Source organism: Nannobrachium achirus (assembly GCF_963921795.1).
Source record: "Nannobrachium achirus genome assembly, chromosome: 15".
Taxonomy (NCBI): Eukaryota; Metazoa; Chordata; class Actinopteri; order Myctophiformes; family Myctophidae; genus Nannobrachium; species Nannobrachium achirus.
In genome coordinates this window covers 24,166,817-24,180,003 of record NC_137822.1, presented here as the reverse complement: position 1 = coordinate 24,180,003, position 13,187 = coordinate 24,166,817, and the positions used below count along the sequence as shown (strand labels likewise).

Below are 13,187 nucleotides of genomic sequence, written 5' to 3'. Positions count from 1 at the left end.
TTCATGTTATTGTTCAAATGTAATGGAATTGGCCATTGCTCGAAGGTTGCTTTCACTGCCTTTTCAAATGTTGTACAAAATGGTCTGAGGATTGTGATTGATTTCCCAATCAGGAGTTAAACATGCCCTATTAACATAATAAAACCCTAACCCTAACCATTTTATCAAACCACTGCCTTTCACCGCAGCGACAATTATACTTCAGTTCGAGAATCACCTCTGTACCAGAGCACTTCCCTCCCTACCTTAATTCTAAGCATTACATTTTGTTACTTTTAACAAATTCCTGCAAAACTGTATTAAATTGTATTGCATAAATTCTACCGGAACTTGTTAGAACAATGTTCACTGCTCGCCTGGCAAATAATTCATATACATTTATAATTTAATAATCATTTGATCAAAATGGATCGTTCAGATTTAGCTAATTCCATTTCGATTGCCTATTACTGCCTTTCAAATTTCACAGGCCTGGGTTGTCAACCCGTCCTGGCGGGGTTAGGGTTACTACCCTTTTATGGTTGTCACTGTAGCAGCATGGCATGCATGATTCAGATTTCTTCTCCATTGGCTGTATTGCACTTGGAAAATATTCCTGTCAAAACGGGATCAAAAAACTATTTCATGAATTCTCTTCAACTTCTCTCGTTTAGGGGAAAAGTGAACCCATACGAAAATCTTTTTGTAATACATAATGTATGTAATATCACAGCCATTCTCTAGGGCTATGGATGCGGCTGCTGAGAAACACAAAAGCACCTTCAACTCAATACAACATGCATTTTTACTAGACAGGGTGATTGTCATCTGCACTTGGTTAGGTTTTGAGCTGCTGTTATTGTCATGCGGCACCGATGCCCAACTAAACATAAGTGAGGCTTTTCTTTGGGACACACATCCAGGTTTTTGACCAATACGCATTGTTTAGCCCGGATTCGGGACAGCTGAGCTGATGCTTCTCTGGGCCAAAGAAAGGTATCATGGGATGTTGATCCCCTTCCCCTATTGGCTCATACTAGGATATGACCTATTACTGTGTAGGCAGAAGATTAAGCATTATAACTCTAAGTTATAACTCAGGCAGAGTGAGGGAGAGAGCAAGAGAAGCATTTACAGTTGCACGTTTTATCAAGGTTCAAGGTTGTACTTTATTGTTACGTCTTTTGTACAGGTACATAAGAGTAAAATTTGTTTTTGTTTGGCATCCTTCTATACCTATTCCTTTTATACCTTGCATTGCTCATTTCTCACCTTCAACGTTTTCTGATACATATTTTAATGTAGCCTACTGTGCTGGTTTGAAAGAATGTCTCCCAAATTAAAACCAACATGTGTAGGCTATGTTGTTCCATAATTCAGAACATAAACTACAATTTAATTTACATTTATTTCATTTCTGCAAAATGTTTTAACTTCAAATGATAAAAAAGAAGAAAGAAATGTCCCTCTTTAAATTAAACTAGCTTGATCATGCCTTGATTTGATGTCACAGTATGCTGCTTTTTATATTCTGCATTTACTTTGAAGTGTTTAAAAATGGGGTGCCATGATTTCCCCCCTTGCTAAAACATGATGATGATCAGGTATTATGATTATACTAGGAGGAAGATTTTTTCCAAAAAGTGTACAGAAAGTGTTAAATTATGTTTTTATGTGGCCACGCCGCCACACCCACAGACACGGACGCCTTGAGCAGCAGCTGTCCCTCCACACCCACCAGTTCAATAAGTATAAACAGAAAATTTACAAAACTATGGCACCACCTCTTTCATGAATCCTAAGGATGATAGGCTACTCCAATTTTCATTTTGATCTTATTTTCTCCGCTACAATTCCCTTGAGGACATTCGTGGAATGGAGGAGTCCAAGGCGAATACTCCCAGCCCAACTCTGGGTGCGTTCGAAAATGCCCACACTGAGTGCACTCACGTATTTGTATTGGCCAGTGCGCTCAGTGCTGTATTTTCGAACACGCCCTAAGTCTCCACCCTCCCCAGCTACACACAGACAAACCATCAGTGTTAATGGAACTCTGACAGTATATACTGTACATGTAACCAAATGTACATTTTTACACTCTGAGTTAAAAATTGGATTAACACAGAGGATTTTGCTGTGCAGGCTAAAACAAAAGTCATTAGTTGTATCTCAAAGTGAGGTTTCCACAACTTTAAAATATATTAATTTAAAATATAAACATTCAAAGTGATTTAAAAAAAAAAGTATTGTATGTAGCTCTACACTGATAGATCAAATCTTCAATAAAGGATTACTAACACATTAATTGTATCTTCAAATTGGTATTCATTAAAATGAGTATTACCAATTATTTGTTATAAATACAAAATTGGATCAACATAAATTAATCTTACAAGTTTAACAAAGCTACAGATATTATACATACCAGTACTTTTACTTCATCCATTGTCCCAAAGTAAAATAATCTATAGACACTCACAGAGGCAGCTGAGGTTGTCTCCACAAAGTGGACAATAACGATCAAAATCCATAATGTTCTCATCATGGCTCTGCACAAATATCTGTCACCACTCTTCCAAGTCCGTTCTATATATCTGTGACCTGTCCCACAACACTGTGGACACAACCTATCTCAAAGTGAGGTCCGGAGACCCCCAGGGGTTAATCATGGAATGTGTATTGTTGCTGCAGGGCAGAAACCTATACTTGCCGTATGACTGTGGTGCTAAAAAGTGACTTTAGTTTGAACCGCAATGAGATGCATCGCAAGCAATGTACCGGTAGATCTGCTATTTTATTTATGTATCTACTTATTACATTAAAAAAAACACACACCACCACAAAAGGTGGTTGAATATGTCTGTGAGTTTATATTCAACAAATGAAAAGTATTAACAAGAATGTGTGACTTAAGTCTACATTGGATCCTTTTGAACACTTTTTTTCTGTTCGCTTTAAAGTAACGGGTTTGGACATACAAGGTTTCCACCCGCGGGCAACAATCTGAAATCTCTAGAGAGAGACAGAGGTTTCCCCTCAGGCTATCAGAGCTCTGAACAAAACCCCAACTGTCTTTAACCTGTAATTACCTGCTCACCACCAACAGAGAACACATGCTGTACGTGTATTTAATTGTATCAAGACTACTTGTAAGCAATAATTGTTATTTGCACTACTGTATATTCTTCATCATTCTGCTTTGTTAATGTAAATTCTGATTATCTACAGTTGCTATTCATCCATTAAATATATGCTCATGCTGTATATTTTATATTCTGTAGGCTATATTTCCATTTGGCTGCAACATATCAATATAATATCTCAGTAACCCATGCAGGGAAGATGCTATTCTAAATTACATATCTTAGTCTATGGTCATTTTCTACACATCATTATGTTGTTTTTTGCTCTAGGTTTGTGTACGTTTTGCTTTACATTTTCTTGTATTGTTGTACATGGTTAGCAACTTAGCACACTCTGGCAGGGTCTGCCACACCAATATTTCACTGTGCATAATATTACATGTATGAATGACCATGTGACAAATAGTCTTGAATCAAACTTTCTTCCTGATGCTGCACAATAGAATCCTCTGTGTTCATTTAACTCAGAGGAGAGTTCCAATGGAACTTCCACCTCTTTGGAGGTAAATTATCACTGAGGATTTTACTGTACACCTCAGTGTAGAGATCAACATACACTGACCTCGACTCTCTGTCACCTGGAAACAGGTGGTCTGTTTCCCAAAAGAACCAACAAACAGTTAGAGATAAGAAAATAAAAAAACTTTATTTCATTAGGAATTTTTTACACTGAGTAAAAAGGGATCTATATTAACCCATTTACCGGTAGGCCTAGAATTATTGAATGCTTTAACCAGTGAAAAATAGCAGATATACAAGCTCACAGCTATATACAAGCTCGCAGCGCGGCACCAAGTGCCGCGCTGCGAGCTTGTAGATCTGCTATTTTTGAAAAAGTCGTGAAAATGTGTGCAAATCTTTGAATATATGTATTTTCAAAGCGAACGTTTGTAACTCAAATTTTGCTTCTGGGTGGTCCCTGGAACTAAATATTTTGAGATGGGGGTCCGTGGCCAAATAAATATCATTTTGGGGGTCCTTCACATGAAAAGGTTTGAGCACCACTGACATAGTAGTCTCTCAAGAACAGACTATGCTCCAGTTAAGTGAAAAGGACCTTTTCTCTGACGATGGCTGGCCAGATTGCTGACATAGAAACATAGGTTTTTCAAAACGTCTTAGAAGGATTCAAAAGACACTTATAGAATCCGGTCAAAATGTTCACAATTTAAAAGAAATAGCAGATCTACAAGCTTGCAGCGTGGCACTCGGTGCCGCACTGTGAGCTTGTATAGCTGCTATTTTTCAATAGTTAAAGCATAAAATAATGATACACAATACAGTGTACCCGAAATGGGTTAAGTATTACGGTCTTGTCACAGCTATTCATACCATAAATAGAACAGTGTGGCAATTGAAATGAAATCAAAAGAACATTTGATCATTTCATCCGTTTATTTTCGTCCATATTATGTCAGTATATTACATTTTGACATACTGATTTTGTTGTTGTTTAGTAGTTGTGCAGTTTGACTACAAGAGAGGACGTTTATTAACAATTATGTAAGCCTTTAATTATGGAAGGTTGGGCAAGACACTAGTCCAGAAATGGACATAGCGCAGCCTCAGTTGCTGCTTTGCAGAGTTCCTGTCCATCTTGGCATTGATCTCCAGGTATTTCTCAGTCGCACTGGTGAATGCAGGCCAGGTAACAGGCACATTAAGTCCTCCCTTGTTGGGGTCTCTGTATAGACGAAAAGTCAAACAGCAGCTGAATTAGAGCAATTCTTTTTAGGACAAACGTTAGTCTAGTCTTAGTCAACGACCTTCTGTTGCTTAGATCTGCCTTGGGATTTAACAATGATTGAAGTGTTAAATCCCACCTAACAGGAAAAGCCGACCTAAAACAAAGTCGACCCAAACTCGTTTCCCAACGGGTCTGTGGCCTGAAGCTAGATGCAGAATAGACAAAAATCTAATCTTTGCTTCTGGGGGTCCCTGGAACAAAATATTTTGCGATGGGGGTCTATGGCCAAATACATATCATTATGGGGGTCCTTGACTTGATAAAGTTTGAGAAACAATGATAGCAACATAAGGTTTTTCAGGAAAACTGTTAGGATTTAGAAGACCCCCAAAATGTGTTTTTGGCCGCGGACCCCCCATCTCAAAATATTTGGTTCCACGGATGGACCCCTATCGCAAAATATTTTGTTCCAGGGACCCCCAGAAGCAAAGATTAGATTTCAGTCTATTCTGCATCTAGCTTAAGGCCACAGACACGTTGGGAAACGAGTTTGGGTCGACTTTGTTTTAGGTCGACCTTTCGTGTATTCGAAGCTACAATTGCCATAATGATGATCATGAGCGACTCAGAGCGAGCAGCTGTGTTGTATCTGTAGTTGTAGATATACCCAGTTTTGGCGAAGTTGGTCCAGTAGGCGATCATGTATCTGGAGACATCACGGTGGCTGGGCCAGTAGGCCAGAGGGGTGGTAAAAGGCTTTCCAAACACATACTGCAGGTCATCCATATGGTCAGCACCCATCCAGCTTGGGTAAGGCCTTGCCACACCACCCAGGCGATTAGGCTCATTGAACAGATACGAGTAGGTACGTCCGGTTCTTTGAAAGAAGGGAACATGGATATATGATTTAACAGAATATGGAGAGAGGTTCTAGAGGCTAATTTAAGAGGCGAATCAGCTTCCCGTGCTCTCAACCCCAGGTGGGGAGCGAGAGACTCTGGAGTGGACAGAGGTATTTTATCCCTGCATCTGGCCATACTGAATGGAATACATTTCTTTTCTATATGGTTGATATTTAAGTTTGATAATGTCACAATTTAACAATTGTTGCTATTGCCGTACCAAAAAGTATATTCATGGGTTGCATTTGTAGTCCTACACCGGCCATGTTGAGGACCAACACAGGTGTTCTGATTGGCGTAGAACATTAGTTCTATGCCAATAATCTGAGAAATTGAAACACCTGTGTTGGTCCTCAAGATGGCCGTTTAGGACTACAAATGCAACCCATGAATAGGGTTTAAGTGGTTACGAAAGTCCCCCCTCTCCCCCTTAAAAAAACAAAAACAAATTGACCCCTGAGAAAGACGTTCTCACGTAGCGTTGGCAGCATGAAGGTAGAGGGCAGCCTGCGTAGGAATCAGAAAGATGTAGTCGGTCCCAATCATCACAATGGTTTGTTTGATGTCTTGTTGACTAGGATTTGTGCCCCAGGTTGAGTTGTATGTCTCGAAGGCCTTGTCCAAACCAGCCTGCCCCTTCTCCCTGGTGTAAGCACCCAGGAGTCTCTTAACATCATCCCTGCAATTACATATTTGAACATTTTGGTTTAATAGTAAACCACTGTGGGTGAGATAATACCATCTGACCTCAGTGCTCTCTCTCTCTCTCTCTCTCTCTCTCTCTCTCTCTCTCTCTCTCTCTCTCTCTCTCTCACTCACACTTGTCTGTCCGTCCGTCCGTCTGTCCGTCCATTCATCATCAGGTCTCCCAGGTGACTCAACTTGTTGCTCCCTATTCCTGAGGGAGACCCCAGCCCCCTGAGATTTTGGCTGCTTGTATCCATGATCATCTTCTTTCGGTCATGACCCACACTTCATGAAAAGGACAACTTTTTACAACAAGGGTTTATATTTTAGATAGTCATTGGAGAAAAGAAAAGATGAGTGTTAAAATGTTTTCATTTACTTCTTTCTATCGTTTTAGTGATTTTAACAATTTAGATTTGCAAGCATGCCCCCAGGTTGGGGGCAGGCATGCACAATAAGCCCATTCCCAAGATGCACCACAATCTTTCATGGGCAGATGTGACTTATGGGGGCTGGTGCAAATAGTAACAAAGAAATTTGCCGGCTTATTGTGTCTAAAAAGTCATACTGTATTTAGCCACTTGTACGCATGCCTCCACCAACTGAGGGAATCAAAATACTAAAACCGCTAAAACAATAGAAAGCAGTAAATGAAAACATTTTAACACTCATCTTTTCTCTAATTACAATCTAAAATATGAACCCTTGTTGTAAAAAAAAGTTGTCCTTTAAGTAAAAATAACAGATTGGCTATTTTTTGCACACGACGCTGGCGTACAACAAAGTATAAACGACCCAGGCTTCATTGTTCTCTGTGTGTCGGACGAACTCACACAGGTGTGTCGAACAGCGGTGTGTTGATTGAGGGGACATCTATGCCAGTGAAGATGTGACCGTCCATGTCATTGGCACCAGCCAGATAGTCAATGTCAGCGGCGTTGTGGAACAGCTTGCCAGGATGGTCAGGAAGGAAGTCTCCGTCAACCACAGGAGCAAAGTCCAGGTTGTTAAGGAGGGGGTCTGTAAGATGGGAGAAAGTTATTTTGTATATAGCCTTTGTTAGTGGATCAACTCAGGCAGGGGCGTCACACCAAATTCTGGGCCCTGGGTACAAGGATTCACTGCGGGCCCCCTGTGCTTTAGCTATTGAAAAATAGCAGATATACAAGCTCACAGCGCGGCACCGAGTGCCGCGCTGCGAGCTTGTAGATCTGCTATTTTTAAAAAATCATGAAAATCTTTGAATATTTCAAATCCTTCTGAGGTTTTTTGAAAAACCTATGTTGCTATGTCAGTGGAGCTCAAACCTTTTCATGTGAAGGACCCCCAAAATGGTATGTATTTGGCCACGGAACCCCATCTCAAAATATTGAGTTCCAGGGACCCCCCAGAAGCAAAATTTGAGTTACAAATGTTTGCTTAAAAAACACATATTCAAAGATTTGCAAACATTTTTACGACTTTTCAAAAATAGCAGATCTACAAGCTCGCAGGAAATGGGGGAAATGCAAGCTAATAGAAAATGCAGGCTTTCTATTCCTGAAAAAGTTGCAATGTTAAAGTGGAAGCCATTGTTCTCGTGATAATAAAAATCTCTTTTTTTATTTTTATATATATATATATATATATATTTTTTTTTTTGTCAAACGATGATGTCACCGGTAGGAAGGATTTGACAGCTCTCCTATCAGACCCAGACTGAATAGATAAAATTTGTTCTATTTTATTATGAACATTAGTGAAGACCTATTATATGAAGACAGGTTGAAAAGTGGTGAACTACTCCTTTAAGTATAAAATAATTAAGGCCCTTCCACCACCTTGGGCCCTAGTAACTCAGTCCCACTTTCCTACCCCTTGTGACGCCCCTGAACTCAGGTCCGGGGACCACCGGGGTTCCAAGTGGAAATATTTTGAGTCAAAAGGCAGCTATAGCTGGCTGTCTGGTGGAGTACTACTTACTATCAATTGAGCTAGAGACGTTGGGAATTCCGGCCATGGTAAGGAGCACAGGATCAGTCATTTTCAAACAGGCTACCATGTTGTCGTCAGTAGGACAGTTGACCTTCAGTGCAACCTATAGATAAGGATGAATGTTTACAGGAAGAACGCAGGATTAAAAAACTAAAAACTCTAGAAAAAGTGCTCCTCGGACCACAGGTCTCCACCGGGTCAGGTAGGTTATTGTGGGCCAGCGATGTTCAGAATTCGCCAATCAGGATGGAATATGGAATATCGGACATTTCCGTGTTGATCACTTGACTATATAGAGATATTGTGTACCGATTGTTTTGTGGCAACAATTCTGCCTCCTGTTGGTGCTATAGCGGGACAATTTGAAAAATGCAGGGCAGAGGGCAAATAAAACAAGAATCTGCCTCCTGGTGGTGCTATAACAGGCCAATCTGTATATATTTTTAGGCAAAGGTTCTGCTCTGGCATGGATGCATAGTGTGTCTGCACAGTTTCGCTTCGAACAATTGACACAATACTATGAATGAATCATAAATAATACAGATAGCCTATCAGGCAAAGTATCGTCAAACAGTTACACATGTGAAAGAATTTGTTTGCTACCTCCTCCGCCAGCCTCCGGGGGCTCTTGTTAATGGCCCATGGGCAAAGGGCAGTGCCACTCTGGCTGATGGCTCTCTTGATCAACCCTTTGTTGTGAGGACTGACAATCTTGTAAGTGGGGGGAGAGAGAGAGAGAGAGAGAGAGAGAGAGAGAGAGAGCGAGAGAGAGAGAGAGAATTCATCGAATGAATATCCTTAATCAGTAACAGAAAACCAAGAACGGGTCCTGTAATAATAGCTTTATATATACCATATATATAAATATAAACAAAGCCAAATGTCCAGCTAACCTGGAAGTTGACACTTGCGCCACCAGCAGACTCTCCAAAGACAGTGATATTGTCAGCGTCTCCTCCAAAGGCCTGAATATTCCTGTGCACCCAGGCAATGGCAGCATGTTGATCCCACAGTCCATAGTTTCCTGTTAATGCAGAAAATGTGCTGTGAGATAGAAACAGCTTTCTTCAAAGATCTACATATTATGTAGTAAGTAAGACATAATTTTCCCGAAATAGAATATGCATTGAAACCTACCAGTTAGGCTAGAATCTCCCGTACTGAGGAAGCCCAGGGGTCCCAACCGATAGCCCAGTGTCACCACAATGACATCTCCCCTGTCACCCATCTCCTGTCCGCTGTACAGATAGTTATCAAGGAAATTGGCTCCCATAGAACCTCCGGCAAGGAATCCTCCTCCATAGATCCAAACCATGACTGGCAGCTTAGTAGATACTAGTAAGCAGGGGCGAAATTAGATCTTATTCTGCATGGGTTTTCAGATCAAAAGCGCCCTGTACTGCTGTGAGGGGGGCCCATAGATTAGGAGATTAGAGACCCCTAATATATTGGAAATACACTAAATACATATTGTCGTTGTCGGGTGTAAACCTCGTATCTCCAAGTTTCAAATGTGTACGTTCTTTCGCAAAACAAAGCCCTGCTTCATCGTACAAGGCCGTCGCACAAAAGTAGTGAAAACAGCAGATCTACAAGCACACAACGCCTCGCACCGCGAGGCGTTGTGTGCTTGTAGATCGGCTGTTTTCACAAGTTTAAATCATTTTTAAAATAAAAAATGCAAAACGAACAGTTTTGAACATACAAGGTTTTCACCCGACAACGACGATATAATAGCCTATGAATTTATAATACTGTCACCACCAGTAGGGGGGCCCTTGGGTTAATTAAACCCATCAACCCTATACAAATTACGCTTGTGCTAGTAAGGGAAGAACCAGAGATTTTGTAATATTCTACATTTTGTTTTATCGATAATACTACTAGTTCAAAGGTTACTGGAAAAACATCTGAGGTATACTCAAGAGGGTAATAGATTAAAAAAGCTTCACGGCTCATATGTTTTTGTTCAATAACTTTGAACTACCAGCATCCCCAAACTGAAGACAAGGTTATTCAGAAATGATAATGATCTGGAAGAATTAAAAGCACTGAGGTTATACCTGAGCGGCCTTGAGGAACCCAGATGTTAAGGTAAAGGCAGTCCTCTGTGCCACGGGTAGAAGTCATGAGCAGGTTGATCTGAAGGCATCTCTTGGCGTATGACGTGGCCTTTAGAACACCTGAGGCAAGAAACAGTGGTGATTGGGAAGGTGGTAGCCTGGCCTAAAGTTCAAGGAACATGCTTATTGTGACAGGAAGGTTGCCAGTTCAGTCCACTGTAATGCTGGCACGAATGGTCTGGGCAGGGAAGTCAATGAGTAACAAGTCCTACTAACTGTAGGACTTGTTACTCGGGCTGTAATTGGAATACAGCCCGATCTTACCTTATTTCATTTACTCTGTTTTTCTACAGTCTGTCCTAATACATAAATACTTTAGAGAGAACTGCGCTCCTTTGGCAAAAAATAATGATAATATGTCATATATATAGTATATTTCTTTATTACAATTTACCATATTTTAGTTTGTACACTGAATGCGACTGAATCCATAGATGTATTGAATAAGTTGTAGAAATGGTTTCTACTCACCATCCCAGCCGGGGTGAGGCTTTGGCTTCTCAAACCTCCCAGGGATGTCAGCGAAGGGAATTCCCTTGAAGATGTCCATATAACGTCCAAATCCAAGACGAATGTTCTCCCCTTCCACCATGCCTCCTTCTGTGTGCACCACTCCTAGCTATACAGTACATCAACACCAGTAAGATGCCCTAAGGGTGACCTCGCCCTAAAGGGTCGCGCTGAAACAACAGAGACTGACACAATATGTCCATATATGGGCATTCCCAGATATGGGCTTAATATCTCCATATATGGCATTAAAAGGGACAACGGTGGAATTAATTTGCAAGTGTGACTCGCTTTGTAACAACCACACTGGTTATCATGAGACTGACAGAATATGTCCATATATGGGCATTCCCAGATATGGGCTTAATATTGATGACATCAGGGATCTCCATTAATGGGCATAAAAGGGACATGGACAGAATTAATTTGCAAGTGTTGTTGCTGTGATGCGAGTCACACTTGCAAATTAATGATGTCCTGGCCATAATATGGAGCGTGACATGAGGTGTACTGACTGACGCACATGAGCTGCAGGTTTTCATAGTAAATGTGACCTACGGTCACAATGAAGGCCTTTCTAACTCACCACTCACAGATACAAATAAATGTAAATATTAAACCATTTGGATTGAAGAGTGAGTCATAGAGATAGAAGTTGATTGATCTGGAACCAATTGGTCTGCCAACTGTTGCTGATGATACCACCTGTCTGTCATAGCAGTGTGTTTTGTTTATTCAAAGACAGTATTATAATGGGAGGAATGGGAGTGAATAAAGTCGTTTAAACTTTGTTTTAGACTGCATTATTCAAAATGACTATAAACTATAAACAGTACAAATCTGACATACAGTATAGGTACAATATATTTTCTTGTACATTGCATCATCATATAACAATATATTTGGTGAGAGTGACAGCTGTCTTCTTCTTCTTTCGTGTAGTATCATCCTTGATGATTGAGTAGCGACGTTTGTTTCACAAGATTTTCTTGTTACTTGCAGGGGGGCCACATAGAGGCTGTGACAGCTGTCAATGTCAAAAGTCCTGTCAGTCCATTTCCGTTTAATTTAACGTTTGAATCCGTTGGTGTATTCAGATTTAGCTTCTTTGGACATGACAATACAAAAAAGTATGTTAAAAATGTTTTCATGTCAAGGACCCCCAAATTAATTGGCTGCAGACGCCATCTGAAAATATTTTCTGCCAGGGACCCACTACAAGATTTGTGTTGTTGAAAAGTTTCAAATTTCTTTGCAAAAAAAAAGCAGATCTAAAAGCTCACAATGCATTGCAACGCATTGTAAGCTTAAAGTGGTTAAACTGATGTGGATGCTATATTAACAGATTTAGCTGGGGACCCCCTGGAACTCCTTCAAGGACCCCTAGGGGTCCCCGGCCCCTACTTTTAGATAAGTTAGTTGTTGTTTCAAATTATTATTATATCAGATACATTTATCTAAAGGAAAAAACTTTCGTAAATTAAGCTCTGCCTTATCATATAAGACTGTTGCACAAAACTAGTAAAAATAGCAGATCAACAAGCACACAACAACTTGCGGTGCGAGGCGGTGTGTGCTTGTAGATCGGCTATTTTCACTAGTTTACATTTTTAAAACGAGGAATACAAAACGATCGGTTGGGACATACAAGGTTTCCACCCGACAACAACATTATGACTGCAGAAATGTCAACTTACAGACGCGGTGGAGACAGTCTCCAGGAACAGAGCAACAACTACTAATATCCCCAGCATCTTCATGGTGACCGACCTGAGAGCCCTGGACTGATCCACCAGGCTTTATACAGGAGGCTCCTCCTACTGAATGGGCCATTGGGCTCTATGATGTTGCAAACAGGTATAGAGTAGACACACAGGAACAGAAAATACTATTCTAGCCCTGGGTTAAATGGGGTTATACCTGGATCTCTGGTCCATGCATTTCCCCCCACAGCGGCGTCAGTTCAGAAAAAGCTAAGGTATGGCAGCATGACTGTTGTCTTGCATGCGCACGAGGGCGCGCGTGCAAGACACCAGTTATGTTGCCATACCTTAGCAACAGGCAAGATGAAAAGTACATTGTATTATTTCCCCCTGTAGCCAAGGTATGGTAGCTGCCATAGCTTGCCATACCCAATTGACGCCTCTGCCCCACCAAACATAAATGTGAAGTGGAAGTTTTT

The 13,187-nt window shown here is 40.7% G+C and overlaps 1 protein-coding gene across 1 annotated transcript; it reads right to left on the bottom strand.

Moving 5' to 3' along the window:
* Positions 1-4,637: 4,637 nt before the first annotated feature.
* On the bottom strand, positions 4,638-12,765 carry LOC308300101 (bile salt-activated lipase-like; the record flags this gene model as incomplete). The annotated part of the gene is made up of 11 exons (XM_080743868.1): positions 4,638-4,806; positions 5,477-5,686; positions 6,187-6,390; positions 7,232-7,418; positions 8,361-8,475; positions 8,976-9,083; positions 9,266-9,396; positions 9,510-9,707; positions 10,436-10,555; positions 10,967-11,114; positions 12,703-12,765. The coding sequence occupies 11 exons, from the start codon at positions 12,763-12,765 to the stop codon at positions 4,638-4,640; spliced, it is 1,653 nt and encodes a 550-aa protein (XP_080599994.1).
* Positions 12,766-13,187: the final 422 nt, after the last annotated feature.